Below are 22046 nucleotides of genomic sequence, written 5' to 3' on the forward strand. Positions count from 1 at the left end.
CTTCTGGCCCCAACAGGCACCAGGCACACACATGGTCACATCATCATCATAATAACATTAAACTTTAAAATGTATTTTTAGATTTTAAAATTTTTATTGTATGCATGTTTTTGCCTGCTTGTATGTATGCAGATCATATGCATGCCTGGAGCCTGTAGAGAAAAAAAGAATTCACTGGATGCCCTGGAACTGGAGTTACAGATGGTTATGAGCCACCATGTGGGTGCTGGGAAGTGGACCTGGGACTTCCCAGCAAGAAGCAAGAGCAAAGCGCTCTTAATTAATGGCTGAGCCATCTCTCCAGCTCTTAGAGTAAGAACTTTTTGAAAATAAAATAAATTGGGAAGAATCTCAGCTTTTAGAAAAACTCAGGCTATATAGTTGCCTATTACTATAAGCTTATGCATCTGTCTGTTTAACATAGTATGCATTTGACTACAAAATCTTTAAGGAACTTTTTCTATTGGGGGATTCATGTTAGGAAGTTACTGGGGTTGCTCTCAAGTTGAAAGAAACCAGGTTTCAGTCCTGGTACTGTTTTGGGCTCTTTCTCCTTGCTGCAGAATTCTCTTGGTTTTGTTGCCATGTGGATGGGGTACTCTGTTCATGTTTTTTTTTTTTTTTTTTTTGATTTGTTATCAGAAGGAGGAGGATAAAAAACTGTACCGGTCAGAAACAAAACCCAACAGTGAATTTCTCTCTGTAAATTGTCATCAGGGTCCTGTAGGTGCCAGTCAGATCTGAGGTGCCAATCTTAGTGAGGCTGCTCTACAGCTCCTAGTACAGGTGAGTGGTTATGCCTGAAGAAGAACCACTTTGGGGTGTGGCTGGAGGAGAAAATGCAGGGAAAAGTTAGGACATGCGAAATTGTGTCTGTGAGGGCCAACAATGAGAAGCATGTTGTATGTAGCTCATGGCTGTGCATGCCATCAAGAAGTAGGTTGTATTAAAGGATGAGGAGCTGAAAGGTTAAAGAAAGATAAGAAGTAGAACTGCTGTAATTCTCACAAAACCAGATGGAGGTTTCTCTTCACTTAACAGTTACCAGCACTCAAGTAAATAGTTGCCTTTATCCTATACGTGGGCTCACTGCGTGCTGTAAATGTATTTAATCCAAAGTTTTAGTGCTTGAAGTTCACTACAATAAAGAGATTGCCAGGTGGGTGCAAACTGTAAATAGTAATGTGTCCTTTACACTCATGCGAATATGGTTGGCTATCCTTCCTTGTGGATCATAAGAAATGATTGCAGAGGAAGACTCGGTGGCTGGGGAGTTAGTAAGAACAACTGGAAAGGAGGCTCAGCATCTCATGATAGAAGTAAGCAGCTGCTTCTTCACCTTTGAGTTCAGGTTCTCAAAGGATCTACGAGTGGGGCTCAGAGATGGGCTCCTGTATTTGCTCAGCATTCTCTTCATTTCTTGTGGTCTCCTTCACTCCATTGCTGTTAGGTCATCTTGCCCTTTGCTTACTCCTCGGAGATCATTCTCACTTGTCAGCTGTCACTTTTCCTTCCTTTAACGTTACTACATGTCCTTGATAAAGTAGAGGGGAAATAATTATCACATTTTCTTCTGTAGCAAGTTGGGGTGATGGGGTCCAGGCTGATGTGGAATATGGCAGTAATTGGATCATCAGGCTTTGATTATTAGCATTTTAAACTTTGATTATTAATGCTGATGAGAAGACTGTGAAGTGTGTAGGAAAATAATCAATTCCTATCACAGAGGAAGCATTGTTAAAAGATGTTTTTAAAGGGTAAAATAAAAGTTCACTGAAGTTATCAGCTACTTAATAATAGACTTACTTTGTTTTTCAGTTATTCTTAAAGCTGAAATATACAGTAGTTACACAATGAGTTTTTGTTTTTACAGTATTAGAATGTGCTCTGCTACTATCTGCCCAAAGACAGAACTTCAAAACCCAGGGCTCTACAAAGGGACTGCCCTGGTTCTCTGTAGACTCTGGACATGTGGCTCTCAGGAGCATGGAGCGAGGTTGCAGTTCAGCACTGAGTGCCATCTCAGTCTGGGCAGGTGTCAGGGTATTGTTCTTTAAGTGATTTACAAAATGAAGGTAAACCACTCTATGCTTTGATTGCCCACCAGTTAAACCCCTCTGCATTTCTTCTGGCTTTCTCTAACGTCCTGGTCCTCCTCAAGCCATGCTCGCACCACACAGAGTATTCTGTTGCTCTTTCAGCATAAGCAGGGCTATTGTGATATTTATCTGAATTCAAACAAGGCTAATTAAAAGAGCTGCTGACAGTTGTTGTGATCTGACTTTGACTGCAGCTTGATGGTCATTATGGGTAAATAATGAACCAGGTCTGCAAATGTAGCAGCTGCCAACTCGGGATAGAAGAACGGCTATTGCTTCCAATTTAAGGATCTATCGACCGCTTCTCTTCTCCCTGCAGATCTTCTGCAGAAAACAAATGTTTTCTGCTGCTGTGTATTGTGGTTTCAGCTGTTTCAGATATAGCCTATAATTTCCTTCTTTAATATTTAACTTAGGACATTATTAGCTTTCAGAGTTAACAACTTTTCTGTTTTAAAAAAGTTTGGCTTTGTCCTTGTGAATGCCATAACCAGCTAACCAGCTGTGGCTATTTATATGCATTTAATTTGTACATTATACAAGAATTAGTATAAACAGCAAGATACGACCTCTGGCAGTGTTTCAAAGGTCTTCATAGATAGCTTTTTTTGTTAAGAGATCGGCGCAGGCCCGTTGCTTTTGTTTTCATAAAAATGGACACCTCTTACCAGACCTCAAGTTTAGGTTTTGTTCACTTTTTCAGTGGCTTTGGAATATTTTGATTCGTGCTGTATTTATCAATTCGGAGTAGCTGCAGTGGCTTTCATTAAAATGCAATAGTGAATATATTGTCGCTCCATCATGAGCGTCTCCTTGTCCTATTAGTGAGTAGGAAGAGGTACATTAAAGGTGGCACGAGGACAGACTGCATCCATAGATTAATGTACTTCCCTGCAGATGTCCTACACTTAAGGATGCAGCTTCTGAATCTAATGGTTACAATCTAGAGTCTCACACAGGCCGGAACTGAGCACCATCCTACCACTGAGTCACTCGCTATGGAAAAGCCTGGCTGCATTATGTAAAGCCCGAGGATACAGCAGTGCTTTGTGCATAATGTGGCAGAGCTTTGAGATCTTGCTGGGAGGAAATGATCCCAACATGCCCCTAGAAGAGAGTCTTACTTTGAAAAATAATGATGAAAACTTGCTTATTTTGCCATGTCTTTGTCTTTGTTTATTTCAGGAAAGGCTAACCAAACTTTGTTTATCAGACTCCAGAATAGTACTGTGAATGCTCTTGCTTTCTCGTCCCCAGCTTGGATTACGCCAGAAGTAATGTTAACAAGGGGTTATGTTGTGCTGGCTTATGTTAAACCAGATCACCCCTAACATGTGCGAGCCATTCATCTGTGTCACCAAAACCCAGGAGGACATCTGACATGGGCTCTGCAACAGAAACAGTGATCGCTTACAAATCAAACATGGCACGCTCTAAACTGATTGTGCACGGCAATCTCTTCTAGAAAGGACAACTAATTGAACATGATAAAGTGTAAAGTTAATTAACACCCTTAAATTTGTTGATTACTTTCACGGGATTATATTGTTCGTTGAGTAGCAGCTTTCTGTCCCAGCTGTCGCCTTTTTTCAGCGAATGACGCTGGTAAACAATAGAGACACCATAACAAGTCGTAAATGGTCCCTGTGACAGCAGCCCCTTGTGAGGCTGCATCTGTAGAAAATGATTAGAACAATTGCATTTTAAAGACAGCTCACATTGCAGCCCAGGTCCCATCGGCCCTCTTCTTGATCTCTTTTGATGGCAGACTGGTTAAAACATTTAAGTTCTTTTGAGTAAATTAGGTGATTTACTGCATTTTTTTTTTTTTGAGAGTGCCTTGGCAGCTTGGCTTTTACAGTGTTAAAGGCAGATATAGCTGGAGCTTACATTTTAGTGTTCTGTCTCCTTCCTGGGTTTGAAGGCCTCTTTCCGATTGGCGTGGGTGAAACTAGCTCATCTGTGATTCCTAAGAGGTTATCTTAGGTTACCCATCCTTGATTCAGCTTTTTTCGTAAGGCCAATTCCAAATTTCAGCTCTTTGCTACTCTTAGGCCCAAGACTTTGACATGCTTAGGCTGAATAGATTTACTTGCTATATTTTATAATATTTGCGGTTTACTATGTCAAAGACCTTTCCTTTATATTCTCTGCTGCTTCCGAATAAGCATGGCACCTTTTGAGTCTAGAATGTAGATTTAATGATATTGGGACTTGTCTGAGCTACCAGTGTGATTTGAGTGGAGATTTCACCTAGGCCATTTATTTTGAATCACGTGTTTTCATTTTTACCTCTTTATGATAATGTCCCTGAGTACACACACACACACAGGTTTCTTTATATGGCATTAAGTGAAGATGCCAGTGCCACATACTGAGAATCACACTGCTCCAAAATTGAGGTTGTCCTTTTGTGTGTAATTGATGAGTAGCAGTGGTATTTAGTATTTGGCACGCTGGCTTGCTAATATATATTTGTTGTGGACAGCTAGCTGGAGCTTTACCTCACTCGCATTCAGAGAGCTCCTGCCCACTCGACACAGCACAGGAAAACTCATGGGTTTGAGTAGGTATGTGTGCTTTTTACCAGTGCCTCTCAGAAAGCTACAAGAATAGGAAAAGAAAGCCAAGACTGTGGGGCTCTCACTGAGTGCTGGGGAGGGGGGATGGGAAGATGATCTCATGTGAAGGAGCAGTGACATGTGTGCACAGAAACCCACAGTTCTCAGTGGACACAGAGAGCAGAGGTAGGGATACTTATTCACTGGCAAGAAAGCTGAAGATTTAGAAATTAGAAGATTTAAGGAGAGAAAGATTAAAATCCTCTGCTTTCTACAACTCTCAGGAGGATCAAAGGAGGGAGGTGACAGTAGGAGTTTACTGTCCTGTGCTGAGTCAAGCATACAGGTTCTTCAGGGAAAGTGACTTTCTTTGACTTGGCGTGGGACATACGTGACTCCGAGGCCTGCTTAGTAATAGTAATGATGTCTGTAGCTGGTTGTGCTCGCAGGAAGGCATCGTCCGAGACACCAGCTTGTGCTGGTTCCTAAACCAAACTGCCTCAAATCGGGAGACAGATTAGCATGAGTCTTAGAACAAGGCGATTACTGTTGGTTTACTGTTTACAGATGGTCGACCAAGTCAGTGAGGAGGGAAGACCTGAGGAGTAACTCAGTTCACTCTGAGCCCTAAACAGTCCTTTAACATAAAAATATGAAGAATGTTATTTGTTATTTCATTTTCTGTATTCTATGTAAAGTACCAAATAAGCATTAAGAATAATATGTAACCTTAAAACATGTAACTCAGTTCACGGAGAAAAGCTCTGAGGTTGCTTTATCCTCTCTAAATGAAGTTTGCTCTTACTTGAATATAACTTTTTGATTTAATTTTATTGTGAAATCTTTGTTTTGTATTTGTTAATGGTGAGTTGCTCTTTTCTTTTTTCTCCTTTTGTGGTGTGTGTGTGTGTGTTTGTGTGTGTGTACTGTGTGTGTGCAGAGCACCAACACTGGCATTGTTCCTCATGGCTCTCCATTTTGTTTAGTGAGAGGGGTATCCACTGAGCAGAAGGAGAGCTCTCTATTGGCCTAACTCAGCCAGCTTGCTCCTGCGATCCCTGTCTGTCCTAGAGTGCTAGGATTAGAGGTGGCTGCCACACCTGCCTGGCTTTACGTGGGTCCTGCAGATCTGAACGCTCATCCTAATGCCTGCACAGCAGCAGCTTTATCCACTCGGCTGCACCCCTAAGCTTTTAGTTGACTCTTAATTGATAAAAGTAGTATACTACATATCAGGTATGACATAATTTTTAAGGATATGTATACTTTGTTGAATGACTAAGTCAAACTGTCTAGCATGCAATATTGCATATACTTGCTTTTAGTTATGAGAGTACTTAAAATCTACTCTCAGCAATTGACAGAAATACAATTCACTGTTACTAACGGTAGTTATCACATCGTTCAGTGGGCTCCTGAACTTCACCTTCTGTATTTCTGGCTTTCTGCTTTCTAGACATATTGCTCTGATAAGCAGATACAAAGCTCTGCAGAGAGGTGGGAGTCACGTGTGGTTAGGGAACAGGTGCGCTCTGGGACATCCCATACTGTCTGTTCAGGTCATGACTGCTTTACTGTTTCAGTCAGATCTGCAAGTGCATTTGGACACCATAGGAGTATTTGGGAAGGTTTGGAGGGAGAAAAGGAAAGAGAAAATGGTACAATTATAGTATAATCTCAAAAGAAAAATGTAAAGGTATAAACCTGAGTCCCTGAGCCTTAGGTGCTAAAGGTGAGTATAGGTGTATCCTTGGGGAGTGGAGGGTAAAGTGAGAGTTCTGGGTCTCTCATCGCTTTACATTTTAGATTTCCTGGAATAGTCTTATCTCAAATGCCAGGAAACAGATCTCATTTTTGATTAGGAAAACATGTTTATGAATTGAATCTTTTTACCTAGCAATTAAAGCACTGACTAGATAACTTGCTGGTGATACTCTTCTCCTTTGAGTCATTTATACTTCTCTAGCTTGCATATAATTGGTTTCTATTGGCTTGTGTGGATTTTCTTCACCCTTGTCCTCCCACCAACAGTGGCTCTTGTGCATCTTAAGTAGTAAGAGCTGGTTCTTAGTGCCAGGGTGAAAACCGCTGGATGATGATGGGTCTCCAGTTGTGGAATTTGGGTGTGTGTCAACTGTAAGTCTCTGTTTTTAAAATAGGAAGACTGGCTAACTTAACTTTGATAAGGCATAAGAATGCTTCTCTTCACACTGCCAAAATGTGATAGATACAGGTGACTTTGAAGAGCAAAGTATTCGTCTTAGTTTGGGTTTATTGCTGTGTTGAGACACCATGACCAATGTAAATCTTATAAAAGACAACATTTGATTGGGGCTAGCTTACAGTTTCAGAGGTTCAATCTATTATCATCATGGCAGGCAGCATGGCAGCATGCAGGCAGACATGGTACTGGAGAAAAAGCTAAGAGTTCTATATCTTGGTCCAAAGGCAGCCAGGAGAAGAAGACTGTGTCCCTAAGGGGGTGGAGCTTAAACACTAGGGGTCCTCAAACCCCACCTCCACAGTCATGCATTTCCTCCAACAAAGCCATGCCTCCTAATAGCACTTCCCATGGGCCAAGCAGATTCAAATCATCACAGTGATTGTGTCTATTTTGAGTGATTTGGGCACTTGTGTTTTCATTTGTTTGTATAATTGAGTTCATTGTTTTTATTCTAGGACTATGGGAGAGAATTTCTAAAGACATGATTGTAAGAAATGGCTAGAAGCTTTAAAGGCAGCTACAGGATTTGGGCTTGTTGGATTTTAGTTAATATATCTATGTTAAGAAAAAATCTTTTTTTTTTCTTTTACACTTGTACTTAGCTAAAAGGCCAAGACGCAATAAAGTAGACTATATAAGGTAGGTATGGGCTTAATCAACTGAAGGACATTTAATTTATTTGCTTACTTACTTTTGAGACAGGGTCTCTCTCTGTACTTCTGACTATCCTGGAACTCACTATATAGACCAGGCTGGCCAGAACTCAGATCCTTCTGCCTCTGCCTCCCAAGTGCTGGGATTAAAGGTATGCACAATATCATCCACTAGACAGTTTGACTTAAGCCATTCTGCAAAGTGTGCATATCTTAAAGTTATTATATCATACATAATAAGTAGTATACTATATCATTTCTCATGATCAGCCTTTCTTTTTTCTAATGGGGAACTTTTATAGAGTCCGGTGTATCCCATGTATTCAAACATCATACATGTTTGAATGTGGATGCATGTGAATTTGAAAACCCCAAATGATCATAGAATCATGTTGTCTGGACTTCCCTCATAGATTGGAAGTGGATAGAGCAGGCAGCATTTAAGTGGATTACTAGAGTGCCAAAAAAGCTTGGTAAACCCTTAGCATCATGAGTATTTCTGTGAGAACAGGTCTCACCTGGTACCGCTTCGCCATGTTTCTTCCCTTTTGCCTTCTGTCTTAGTCCACTTTGTGATACTTTAGTAGTATCTGAGAGACTGGGAACTAGGGACATCGAGTTGGTAGAGTTGTCTGATATGCTCAAGGCCCTGGAGTTGATGCCTAGCAACCACTAGAAGCACCACTCCTAAGAAAAAGGGAGAGACTAGTTAATTTATAAGGGACAGAATTTTATTTCTTATGGTTCTGAAGGTTGGAAAACCCAAAATAAACGGCTGTCATTTGTGAAGGGCCATCATGACTTGAAGGAGCAGGATTTGGAGGATGAGGGGCAATAAGAATGAGAGAGGCCACACTTGTCCTTCCATAAAATACCCATGTTCTTGATGTTGCATGCGTCCGTGCATGATGGAGCCTCCGTGTTCTAACGAGCTCTCATTGGTTCTCACTGTTTAGCACTGTTGTCTTGGGGATGACTTACTTTTTAGAATGCACATTTAAGGAATAGCCTCTCCTTTTCTGTCTTTCTCTGGGTAAATTGTCATCTACTGAACATCTCTTTTGTACCAGGCTCTGTGGGTACGTGCCTCATGAGTCAATTATCTCTACCTTCCCAGAAATAGTGTTCCTATGGAGAATTGTATCAGAAATAAAGGTATTGAAATAAGTGATATAAAGTCAAAGCAGGAAAGTTAACAAGAGTTAAGTTTGGCTCCTCTGAAGAGGCGAATGTTGAGCCTGGTTCACAATTATTGGGGATTTTGTCATGAGTAGTTTGGAGAAGAATGTGCCAAACTGAAAAGAATAAGTGCAAGGCTCGGAGATGAGATAAGGTCGTACTTGATCTGTTTCAGGGACAGCCAGAGGCCAGAGTGCCTTGAAGCCTGAGAGACAGAAAGATGGGTATGGATAAGACAGGAGAGGAAGCTGTGGCTTGATTAAAAGAGGGCTTTGTAGGACTTTGGATCTCATGCTGAGCATGATGGGAAGTTTTGGGATTGCTGAGAGAAGAGAAAAACTATGGGCTAGATTTATATTCTAGGAGAGTTCCTCTGGCTGTTGTGTTGAGAATAGATGTTGGAGACGAGGGCAGAAGGGAGATCAAGTGTACAGACTGGGGTTATAGAAAAAAGTGACCAGGTCACGGGCGCATAACTTCTTACAAGCAAGGATACGTACGTGTGATTAAGCTCTCACCCCACTGCTAGCTACAGAGCTTGATGTATAGTAGGTGCCCAGTGGACTATGTTGAATGTAAGCAAATACGGGATTTTCCATCTCTTCCCATAAGATACACTCAACTTTCATTGATTTTTCTAGGTCTTCGTGGTGATTTTTTTTCCTCTCCCTACTCTTACTTTTTGAGACAGGGTCACATTTTGTTGCTTAAATTCAGAATTTAAGCAGAATTCATGATTTGGCTACCTTAGCCTCCCAAGTGGCATGGCAGGCATATGCCAACACACCAGCTTACAGTGTTGTAATCTTAACACTAACCAAACATGGACTTCTTTCGAACTTCTCAACCAGGGCCAGCCTGCTTCTCCTGTTTATGGGGTGAGTCCACAGCAGCTAATATTCAGCAAGCAAGGTTAAAACTAACCTAGAAGAGACAATGACTTAGATAACCAGATAGGGAAAATGCCACATCACACATAAAAATTGTAAAGACCTTCTATTTAAGTGGTATTTGCAGCTACTCTATAAAGCTTTGCGTATTCACGCCTTTCCCAGTTCATACACTGTCTTGGAGTCACTTCTTTATCACACAACCAGCAAGTGCTATTCTCAGAACCAGTTATTACATCTCCAGAGCCTTTATTCTCTGAGCCACGGTTATTGATTTATTTTCCAAACAGTCATCTATTAAATATATCCTGCTGTATACAACATAATAGGAATACTGACATAAGCAAGACCCCATGCTGACCCCGTAGGAAAAATCAGATAAAGAAAATGAAAGATTTTAATAATATATAGTAAATGCTATAATCGAACTAAAACAATATAATTGGTTTTATGTATACTATTATTAAAATATAAACTAAAATACAGGTTTAAGATCTAAAGTGGTAGGAGCCAGTGTTTCAGATTTAGGACTCTTTCAGATGTTGGAATATTTGAATATATATGGAAATACCTTGAGATTGAAACCCACATTTAAGATTAATTTCTGTCCCTGCCCCCAATGTATAGGCTGAAGGTCATTTTACATAGAATTTTTAGTGTGCCTGCATTTTGACTGCTTCCTATTACCTAAGGATAGATGCTCAATTTTCTGCTGTGGTTTCATGTTGGTTGCCCAAAAAGTGTTAGATTTAAAAGAAACATATGATTTCAGAATGTTGAATTAAGAACAGCCAACCTCTAGGCAGTGGTTGCACATGTCTTTGAGCCCAGCACTCAGGAGGCAGAAGCAGGAATCTCTGAAGATTCAAGGCCATCCTGTTCTATAGAGTTCTGGGATAGCCATGATCACACAGAGAAACCCTATCTCAGAAAGCAAAGTAAAAAAAGTCAACCTATTTTTAGACAATGGACTTGAATTCAAGTGACCCATCAAGGCCATATACTTAGTGCTTATTAGTGACAGACATGAAGACCTGTGTCTTCAGAAGTCTGGGGCCTTTTGGAGCTTTGTAGTTGCAGCTTTTCAGATGTCCTTTCCATGTACAGATGCACAGGGGTCACACTTCCTTTAGGAGAGCTTAGATGTTAGTTCTGCCCCGCGCTAGAAGTAGGTTTGATGGTGTGAAAGGAGTGCATGGGATGATAGGATTTGGTCCCAAGAATTGCCAAAGCTTTCAGAATTACTCAGTTTAATCAGACACTGCATTGGGGCATAGGTTGTGATAAGGTCAGAAATAAAAACACCGTCAGAGAGAGAGAGAGAGAAAGAGAGAGAGAGAGAGAGAGAGAGAGAGAGAGAGAGAGAGAGAGACTGCCAAGGACTTTGAATCAAGAATAAATTATTCTTTCTTGTGAGCTTTTCTTGCTTAAGTAACTTATTTCTTCTTTTTGAAATATGTGTTTGAACAAGTGAGAAAGTGCACCTGTCAAAAGATTAACCAGCTGAGAACCATTGTCAGCATTAATTTTCCTTCAATAAATGACTCTCTGAAGCTATTTAGCCATCTGTAATCTAGATACAGAGCTCCTGAACCTATGATGGATAGTGCTCGATTTGTTTGTAAGCTTTGACTTCAGTTATCTACTTAATTTCTGCAGGTCAGATCAACAGGATTAGGAGACAGGGTGGTTATGTGGCTTGAATAAGAATGGGTAATGAGTTGAGCAAAATAATTCTAAAACATTAATGGTTCACCATCTTGGCAAAGTAAATTAGAAGCTAGCAGAATGACAGTCACTCAAATGTCATTATCAAACACTAAAATAATTAGGTTTTTGTACATAATCCTTTCCAGAGTGTATCTAATGCTGGTATGAACTGAGGTGACTTAACGTCCTGTGAGCGTTGTAGGCCTCCCCATGTAAGGCACGCACTCCCAGGATGGGCTGCCTTGCATCACACTGACTTGTGCTTTTAGTGTGGTTAAAAGTAATAGGAACCAGGAAAGGGCATGTGCTTGATGTGGCAATAGCAAAATATTGACAATTTAATTTTAATGTTTAAAAGCCATATTTCATGGAGTAAGTTCAATTGAAAAGCTGGTCCTCATTCGTAGCTGTACGTTCTAATGGCCAGGTCTAATCGTGGCACACCTATGGTTTCCTATTTCTATTTGCAAGTAAGCCATAAAATAATTACAAAAACAGAAGTTGTGCTAATGTAGCTTATCCACATACTTACTTTTTTTGAACTATAAAATCTAACTTAAAAATTATGAACAAAGACATGTCAATTTTAAACACATTAATTTTTAAATTTTATTTCATATTTAGTTAAAAAGTTATGGCCTTTCTCCCTCTATGAAGAAAGACAAGCCTAAATTAAGAAGTTGCTTCACTGATGAGAAAACTCAGATGGTTCTAGAAAATGTATGTGAGAGCAATCTAGCTAAGCATGTCTCCCTTGGAAAAGAGCCTTGCTCCCCGAGTGCCTGTTTGTGGCCGAGGAGTCAGGTCTCTAGATCTTACCCGTATGTGAACTGTGGTTCTAGAAGGAGCTTGTGAGCCACATACCTCAAATGCTACCTTTAGAGAAGGCTCCTCTGTGTGCTGTGCTGCTAGTTGGGGCCCCTGTAAAGTATGTATGAATGGCTGTGTATGGGGGTTTATGATTAACCTCCACTTGGCTATTGGAACATTCCTTTGGAGATTTGTAAAATCATACACATGCCTGGCAGAAATACATTTTTGAGGCAAGGGATTTAAATTTGGCTTTTAGGTTTGTCTCTTATTTTGGTATTTTACTTGAGCGGTTTTGCTTCGATCTCCTTTTCCCACATGACTCAGGTGTCGGAGCTGCTCGGTCTGGAAACCTTACATTTATGGTGGGAGGTGTTGAAGATGAGTTTGCTGCTGCCAAAGAGTTGCTGGAGTGCATGGGCTCCAACGTGGTATACTGTGGAGCTGTTGGGACCGGGCAGGTAACGTTGCCGCACAATAACAGGACGCGGTATAAAACGTCCTTTCTTTTCTCTGACCAATGCTTGCCCCTCTCTGCTTGGTTTATGCTGGGGATTCCGTGCTTGGATTCTAGGTTACGTTGGAATAAGTTGGGTTTTCATCATTGCTCTTAGGTCTGTGCAGATATCAATACAATGAGAAGCAACCTGTGCACTTAAATCTTTTTGAATAACAAATCATTTCCTTTAAAAATGTGAGATGGCTTTCAGTACTGAACTCTTAATAGAACTAAGTGCCCCTCCCCAGTTCCTAATGCATGCACATATCCCATTTGCCCAGCCACTAGGCTTGAGACTTTCATATTACATATCTTTATTGGGCTGAATTTGCCATTCTCAAAGCTGTATGAGTTTTACTTCAGCAGTCTCACTGTTGATTATCTTGATCATTCCACAGGTTACCTGGGTCTAAGCTTCTGTTATCTCTTAACCTAGTTTGCTGATCAGAAGGGCAGTAGGTCCCTATTTTCTACCATGTTCAATTTTAATTTTTCTCCCACTTGACAGTCTTAGCTATGAAATTTGCTCACATTCCATAGAACACAGATTTGAGTAATGTTCTTATATTCCTAGGCTCCTTCCATGCTTCTCTGTATTTAATCCTCATATATATTTACCATTTATCCTGATGTCCATCTTTTTTCTTGCCTGTTTACATTATGTCCTAACCTTTAGAGAGATGATTTCTGGTTCTACCTCCTCTGTGCCTCTCTGCTTTTAGCAATGAAATTACGAGTACTGAACTCTAAGGTTGACTCAGTTCTTCCTGCCCACTCCTCACACATACTCGCATTCACTCCATTCTTCCTGAACCCTGCTGTCTGCCCCACCACACACTTTACCATTGCTTGCTCATTTGCTCATCTGCTCCCTTTCATGTAGCATATCATTCCCACTTCCAAATTAGAATGTAAATCCACTCCTCAGAGAGCAATGCTCTATGGATCATTCATCCTTAGAGTGTTGAGGCCACAGTAATAATGCCATTTATTACCAAGCAAAAGAGACCCCTAGGTTCTGCTGAGGACAGTGTGTTAGGTTCAGAGGGAAATGCACTGAATACACTCCTTACCTCCAGGAGAGAGTCCACAACTGAATGGTGGCTGGTACATTGGCTGGTTGGCTGGTTGGCTGATTGGCTGGTTGGCTGGTTGGCTGGTTGGCTGGTTGGCTGGTTGGCTGGTTGGCTAGTTGGCTAGTTGGCTGGTTGGCTGGTTGAAGAGAGAACCCTGTAGAATCAGGTGAAGAAGACTTTTTTAGAAGGATTCTTACCAATGCTCTCTGGTTTCAGTCTGCAAAGATCTGCAACAACATGCTGTTGGCTATAAGTATGATTGGAACCGCTGAAGCTATGAACCTTGGAATCAGGTTTGTTGAAAAGAACATTTTCATATACTAATAATTTTCATTGTCTTCCCTATTTAATGTTTTATGTTAGAAGAATGACGTTCATGGTAATAAATGAGTTGGTTCAGGAGCGTGTTGAAAGTGTTTCATTATTGAGTTTTGATAGACTTTGCTTATTGGACAAGCAATAGGACTCTAGGGAACACCAGCACTCTTGGCCACAGCCATAAATGTAGTGCACTGTGCTCTGAAGTTGTACTATGCTTTGTATATTGGAGCCCCATATCTTCTGTTCTACTTAGGTAGAAAACTGTAAAATTCAAACCTATTTTGGCAATGTTGGGACAGATTTGAATGAAACATGATTCAAATGAGTCATGAATTTAAGTGCTATGCTACCATGTGACTAGTTTTATATGCCTGTTTTAAACATACTTCTCAGAATCTGTACTAGCAAGATCTTGGTGCTCTGTTGTCAAAACAATCGGGCTTCCATTCCTAAAGGTACAATTCATGTATATAACTTTGATTTTAGCTTGCTTGGTTATCCTAGATTAGAATGTATCTTTTAAAAAATGCAATGTTCACTAATTGTTTACTTAGAGTGAGTCCAAAATTCTGTTTTTCTTTCCAGTGATCATTCTCTAGAATGCTTAAGGTTAATGCCTAATTTCATCTTTAATCCTTTGGATTGGGAATGCTACATGTTATTAATCACCTAATTAATATTTTTAATATTCTGCATCTCACAAATATAATAAATACATATCTTTTATTTTAGAGAACTGCTCAATGTGTACAAGTTGCTTTAGTCATAGCTTTCTTTCTTATCCTGGGCTGCTTTATCAGATACAGCACAAAGCAGAAGAGTGGCCTGGACACAGCTTTTGATAAAAGCAATGAAAAGAGCCAAAGTGCTTGAGATAGTTTTAAAAACATGGTAATGGATTCACATTTCCTCTTAATTACCATATCAAGATGCTGTTGTTTTATTGAATTGCCCGTCTCAGATGTTAAACTATCTTGACCTATTAAGTTGTCATGTTGTAATTGAGATAAAAGAGGAATTTGCTTTGCATCAGCGCTAATTGGTTTATCAATATCCCATACCATTTACATTTTAGAGCCAAATGTCTATAAGATGGTGAGGCATGTTTGTACAAAGCCTTAATAAAACTGTTGTGCGTGGGAGCCCTTCAGACCATCATATTTGTGCCATGGCCAGTTTCAGGCTATGGGTGGTTGTCATGAAAACCTTGTTATTTATTTTCACATTGTTCTCTAGATCAGTTTCATGAAAGAAGAAAACAAAACTTTCTGACACTCGAGTTGCATATAAAGTTAATTTTTGCTTACAACAGAATTAATATCCATTTAAATGTATATGTATGATTTTTATTCTTATTTTTCTGGAATAAGGGACTAGACCATGAAAGTAAGAGCCTGTGTAAACATAGTTTCACACCCAGATTCATGACATGACATGCCCTGTCCTCACTAGTTTGTTCTTCACTCCTCACACAGCGTAGCACTGGCACAATCGTGTCTTCCCACAGTTCTTGAATAATTTTCCTGTCAAAATTCTGATTTTGACATTTGTCAAATTGTTCCCTGGTATCCACACAGAGGGAGGCAAGCACTGATTCCCACATGGTATCCTCTAATCACACACATGCCATGGCACATGTGCACACTCATACACACACACACACAAATATAATTTTAAAAAATAAAATGAAACTTATATCTAAGGTAAGTCCTTATAGAAATTCACCAGATGCCAACTAATAAAGAACAATAGGAATATCAATTGCACAAAGTGTATGATGAGCTGCGAGTCATTGGCTACTGCAGTGGTTCTCAAGAAGAGTATTAAAAGTGGAATAAAATCCACACAAGGACATTAATAGCAGGAAAATAGCTTATCTTATTTTGGCCATGACCCAGTATAGAAAAAACAATATTTGACTATAGAAAGATTTTCTGTGGTTCCGTGGTATAACAGAACCTGTCACTCTAGACTCTGAAAAATATGAAAGTTTTAAAATTTTAGTTTTTCTAAAACTCTAAATATATATACATATAACATGTATAATATATGTGTGATATAGTATATGTAGAGAAGAGAGAGCTACAAGTGTAAATAAAACATGCATTATAAAGTTTGAAGGCGAAGCAGAAGCTTGCTGGTTCCCTCGGCTGTTAAGATGATATACACCCTCTAATGTCTCACGTGGAGCGAAGCTGTTCTCATCACTCCCGGTTTCCCACGTTGCCTCACAGGAGTCTTGATGCACTGAAACCTGAGTGTGTCTGCTGCTGTCCTTCCGTCATGGTTTACAGACGTGGTTTAAAATGACAGGATTGTTCTCTAATAGAATGGGGAGAGTGGCCAGGATTTATTGAGCTTTGCAAGGTGAAAGAAAAAATTGGCATCAGCAAGCATAAATTCCCAAGTAGTAAATTCCCACCGAGTCGCACAGAGGAAAGTGGTTCAGAGACACTTATATTCTGCCCACCCACAAGTGGAATTTTCTAGAGGATTAATGTCAACATTTACAAATTGAGTTGCCTGTTCCAGTGAAGTGATCATTTCTGATTAATTTCATTCTCATAAGCAATTTTTTGTTTCTAGAATATGGTTTCTCTTTAATAGGAGAAGAAAACCATACAGTTTAAAAATTGTATTGACCCTTGCTCTTTTACAGTGAGTCTTTATGGATGTTAGTGAAATTTTTAAAATGTTGTAAAAAAAAAAGTGCAAAAAATATTGGTACATAATATACTTTGAGATTCCTTTTTATTAGATCTTTTCCCTTCCTAATTGGATTCCTAGTTAGGGCTCTAAAGTCGTTTATAGCCTTGAAAGCACCCTGCCTGCATGGCGAGGTTGTGTCCAGGATCACATGCAAACAACATCGTCAATGTACGTTTTGTTGTTTCATCTTTAGTTTTGCTCCATTGGGAGTTGATTCTTTTTTTTTTTTTTTTTTTTTTTTTGGTTTTTCGAGACAGGGTTTCTTTGTGTAGCCCTGGCTGTCCTGGCACTCACTTTGTAGACCAGGCTGGCCTCGAACTCAGAAATCCGCCTGCCTCTGCCTCCCGAGTGCTGGGACTAAAGGCGTGCGCCACCACGCCCGGCTGGGAGTTGATTCTTAAGAAACACTGGTGATATAACAAGTGATTGCATGGTGAGTCGCGCCCAGGCCCTCCTTGTAGCTGACATGTCGTCTTACACCAAAAGTAACTGCAAACGCTGCTACTTCTCTCTGATACTCGAAAGCTCTTGACAAAGAGCGTTCCCTGCGAGTTCACTTTTGCTTTCCTGGTTAATGTACCTAGAAGTTAAAGCTCATTTATTTGTTTATTTGTTCGTTTGTTTTTCAGATCAGGGCTTCTCAAAGACCAGGCTGACCTCGAACTCAGAGATTCCCCTGCCTCTGCCTCCAGAACACTAGAATCAAGGGTGTGCGCTCCCACTGCCTGACAAAACTCTAATTTTTATACCTTAAACAACAGAAAAATTACAGAATGTTGATAGGATTTCTTAACTGATAAAATGCCACATATTTGTTAACTGTCATGTTACCACCTACAGTCACACAGTGAGTCTCAGGCTGGTAAAGTCTGTCTAACTTGCATCCAGTTCTCATTTATAATATGATAATATTATAAATAATATAATATTTTGGTAATAATATCAACCAACCCCCACGAGGTTATAGTGATGGTTGAGTTAATTCTTCTTGTTTTTTAAAAGTAGTTCTTGGCACTTACTACTTAGTGATATCTGAGGTTGTAGTGAGGTGTTTAGGATTTGGTTTGACTCTTATTTGGACAGTTTTGCCTTGTAACCTGTCTCATTAGCACACTCTGTGTGTGTGTGTGTGTGTGTGTGTTTTAGTTATTGCCTGTTTTGTGCATGGCCAACTCTTAAGAACATAAATGAAAGGAAGAAGAGAGGCGGAAGGGGATGGGTTAGAGGCTAGGGTGTGGCACTTCTCCTGTGGTCACCAGGTCCCTGGGTGTGGATCTCCCCTCACCTGCCCCAGGCAGGCAGTCTCAGCCCATGCTTGGCTTCTTTGTTGTCTCATTGGTTCCTGCCTGGAACTGACACACGGCCAGTCTCATCAAGCATGAGTGAATCAGGGAGTGACTGGTTAAAATGGACATAGCTTTAGATGTTCCTTTCTGTTATACCAATACCCAGTTGTCCTTCCAAACACCAGCACAGGTACGTAAAAGGTAGAGAATGAACAAACTTTTGGCTCCTAAAATTTTGGTTATGGTGAAGGCAAAGAAGGGTTTTTATACTTTCTTTCTCTCTCTCTCTCTCTCTCTCTCTCTCTCTCTCTCTTCTTCTTCTTCTTCTTCTTCTTCTTCTTCTTCTTCTTCTTCTTCTTCTTCTTTTTGTTTTTAACAATTTATGATGCATCCTTTTTTACTTCTCCCAAAAGTTCATTTAATGTTCTTGTGTTTTAGAGGTGAGTGGGTTTGACATAGTGACGTTTATTTGAGTTGCATTATATATGCAGTCAGAGCAATGAATTCATTCTGTTTGTATCAGAGAACATCTCAGCAATTGTAAAGCCCCGAGCACGCATGCACACACTCTCGAACCACGTCCAGTGGCAAGTTATTATGGGGACTGACAGACTGTCATCCTTTTGATGGCTTGAGCTGTATATCTCCTGAGCAGCAGTGGGGCTCTTATGCAGAAGTATCATATGTTCCCAGCCAATTTACAGGGAAGCAGCAATAACATTTTATCATGGTTGAGAGCCCAGTAGCTGCTTCCTATTAAACTTGCCCTTTCAGATACCTGTCTTGGATTAATTTGTTGATTTCAAATGGAAACTCAGTCTTCTCCAGTGAAGCATGACGTTCTAGGGTAGACTCTCTGAATGACAATTACTGTGTATTCTAGCTGGTTTCAGACCATTACAAGCCTTGGGCACAGAGGAAGGCAGAGGACTTCAGTAACTGATTTTAATATCCTGTCTAATTCTAACTGTCAGTTCTGTATGTGCCAGCTGAAGGAGCCTCAGAAGGAGGAAATGCAAAACACTCCTCACTTGCTCTTTTTAATGATACACTGCTGCAGAGTGGGGGCAGGGAGGGAGCAGCAGGCTCCTGAAGGGAATCTGCACGGCAGGCAGCATTTTGGTTTGGAAAGTGAGTAGAGAAACAGCTACCACCTGACTATATGTGTTCATGTGCCCTTCAGATGCCTCTAGACAGTGACATGTTCAGCAAAGCAGGCTTCTGTATGTCAGTGCCAGGGTCTTCCCTGGGTTGTTCTCCCCAGGGAAAGCAGAAGGTGTCAGAAAGGTAGGGAAATAGGCTTAGTTCGCCATTTGGGCAAATGCTACAGTGTGAAGCTCCTTGGCTGTGAAGAGTCTTGTGAAGTACTAGCCAGCAGAACCTGGAAGGTTCTTAAGAGAGGGGTAAGGCCGCTGCTTTAAATGTGATGACATCTTTGAATCTAAGATGGTAGGATACTCCTAAAATGTTTGATGCCTTTGAAAATGTGCTCTTTATGGATGCATGTTTAAGAACAATATCTTTTTTTCCCAAGTCATGCGTCTCACTGTCATACCAATAGCTTGATTTTATTTACACTGAAAAACAAAGTGTCTGTTGCAACTACACACACATAGCACATGTAGATCTTTTTCTTCCCCTTTGACTTTTTAAAACAGTGTCTGACTGATACAGCTGAGATTGGCCTGGAACTTGCTATGTAGCCCAAGCTGGCCTAGAACTCCTAATCTTCCTGCCTCTGCCTCCCACTTGCTAAGACTAGGCATACACTGTGTGCTCTGCCAAACTCAGATACTTCAAAAAGACCCAAATAGTTGGGCTTCTGTCTATTACTGGAGAGAATTCGTGATAACTGATTTAGATGGAATCTTTATGTTTGATAGAATCTTTAATAAAAGACCCACCCTCATAACATGAGCCATCATACAGACTCAGCTGAGTAGCACGTAGTGTGCAGTTTATTACTACCACCTCAGAAGCCTGCTTACATCCTGTTGTGGTATACTGGTTCCATGCACATCTTGGCTGTCAGCTCTCTTCCCCCCATTAGCACTGGAAAAACACTTTGCTGTTTGGGTGTTGAGATTTTGCAGTGAGTAGACTATACAGTAATAAATGGTGAGGTGCAGTTTGTTTAACATTTATCTAAGTGTCTCTTTTCAATCTTTTTTTTTCCTAGAAGAGATTGATCTTAAGACAAAGTAGAAAGCTTTTATGACAGTTGTTTTATAATGGCCCTTTGCATAAAAGAAACCAATAAATTGCTGGGTATAAGATTTTATTTGAAACTTGATTCGATAATACTTAATAAAACTGGGCTTCCCAAACTGTGTGAAGATCCTTCGACTCGAGCTGACGAGCAGTTTGCTGCGGTTCCTAGGGTTGCCTTGAGCCCCGGGAGAGAACAAATGATGTTTCCGCTCGGGCAAGCTTTGTTTTATCAGGATCAGTAACCTTATCAGCAGGTGACCCAGAACTACAGCGCATGTCTCTGAAGAGATAGCATATGTCACCACTCTGGGCAGACTTGCTTCATAAGCAAGAGTGTGTGCAGGAAAGACTGTTCTTTGTAATGATAACTTCTCCTAAGCAGATTTTACAGCTCATCATTCATCTCTTGCATTTACTCTCATAAAAACTAACGGAGAAAACATACATGTAAGTGCTTCCACCAGACTCCCGGGACTTTTCGGAGTTGTCATATTTCTTTCTGAAATCGATCATTTGTATGTGAGTGTAGAATTGAGATGATCAGGTTGGTTTAAAGTACATAAATGACAAAGCAGTAGTATCTGAGAGACAAGGGAACCCTGACTGTGAGAAGCCATGCACACTGTGCTGAGGCTGTGTGCTTTCTCCTCTAAAGTGGACAGTGCAGGTTTTTCTCAGGATGCCCCTGTTAATCAGCAGCTCTTAATACTACATAATTGAAGATTGGATGCTTCACTTGGATTTGATTTTATGGATTTGTTTGTTTGTTTGTGGGTTGTTGTTGTTTGGTGTGTTGATTTTTCTGGATGGTGTGGTGGGGTTGAGACAGGATATCTCTTTGTAATCCTGGCTGTCCTAGCACTTACTGTGTGGACCACACTGGCCTTGAACTCAGAGATCTTCCTGCCTCTAGAGTGCTGGGGTTAAAGGCAGGAGGTACCTCCACTTCAGGCCTTTATTTTAGATTTTTGAGGTAGGCTCCTACTCTGTAGCCTAGGTTGGTCTGACACCCCTCTATCCCAGGCTGGTCTCAGAGTAGTGACTCTTTGGCCTCCCAGTTCCGTGTGGATTTTAGATTTATAGTGAAGGAACAAAGAGGTGGGATCCCTTCACATGTTAATGAGTCACACTTGACCTGTACATCCTGACATTTAATATTTTTCTTTGACCTTTGACAGGTCAGGCCTTGACCCAAAACTATTGGCTAAAATCCTGAATATGAGCTCCGGACGATGCTGGTCTAGCGACACTTACAACCCTGTACCCGGGGTTATGCATGGAGTCCCCTCATCCAATAACTACCAAGGTGGATTTGGAACAACACTCATGGCTAAGGTATGTAAATGCAGAGATTAGCTGGGAAGGACAGACGAAATATGTAATAGTTTCATCTTCCCCTGCCTCTCCCCCCTTTCTCTCTCTTACACACACACACACACACACACACACACACTTTCAACAAACCTTGCTTCTATCCAAGAAGGCAAAATGTTTACAACACTGCATCAGTTTTCCACTAAAAATTAGTGTAAATTTGGCTTTGATTAAAAAAAATCTTTACCTTGATCATTTTATTTCTGGCTAAGGATGCACTGAGATTTTTCTCTGAGGCTTGGGTTTATTTATAGTATAAGCTAATAAAATTTTGTTCTTCATCATAAATTTAGATTAACTTACCAACTCCTTAGAATGGGAGCAGTGCAATTTCCAAGTTGTTAATGCTCTTGTGTTAAGTGTGCGAAGGGATTTATGTGTAAATTAGTTGTTTAAAGGCTTTTGTTTGTTTCTGTTTTGGTTTGGTTTTGGTTTTGGGTTTTT

At 40.4% G+C, this 22046-nt stretch overlaps 1 protein-coding gene across 1 annotated transcript in view; it reads left to right on the forward strand.

Annotated features, from left to right (window-relative positions):
• Positions 1-22046, forward strand: part of Hibadh (3-hydroxyisobutyrate dehydrogenase) — a 99516-nt gene that overhangs the window by 74991 nt on the left and 2479 nt on the right. The window contains exons 5-7 of the mRNA XM_021165077.3: positions 12454-12587; positions 13918-13994; positions 21407-21563. Of these exons, the coding sequence (XP_021020736.1) occupies positions 12454-12587; positions 13918-13994; positions 21407-21563 (368 nt within the window). The remainder of the gene's footprint in view (positions 1-12453; positions 12588-13917; positions 13995-21406; positions 21564-22046) is intronic.

Source organism: Mus caroli, unplaced genomic scaffold (genome assembly GCF_978045245.1).
Source record: "Mus caroli unplaced genomic scaffold, Mus_caroli_1 scaffold_7, whole genome shotgun sequence".
NCBI classification, from domain to species: Eukaryota; Metazoa; Chordata; class Mammalia; order Rodentia; family Muridae; genus Mus; species Mus caroli.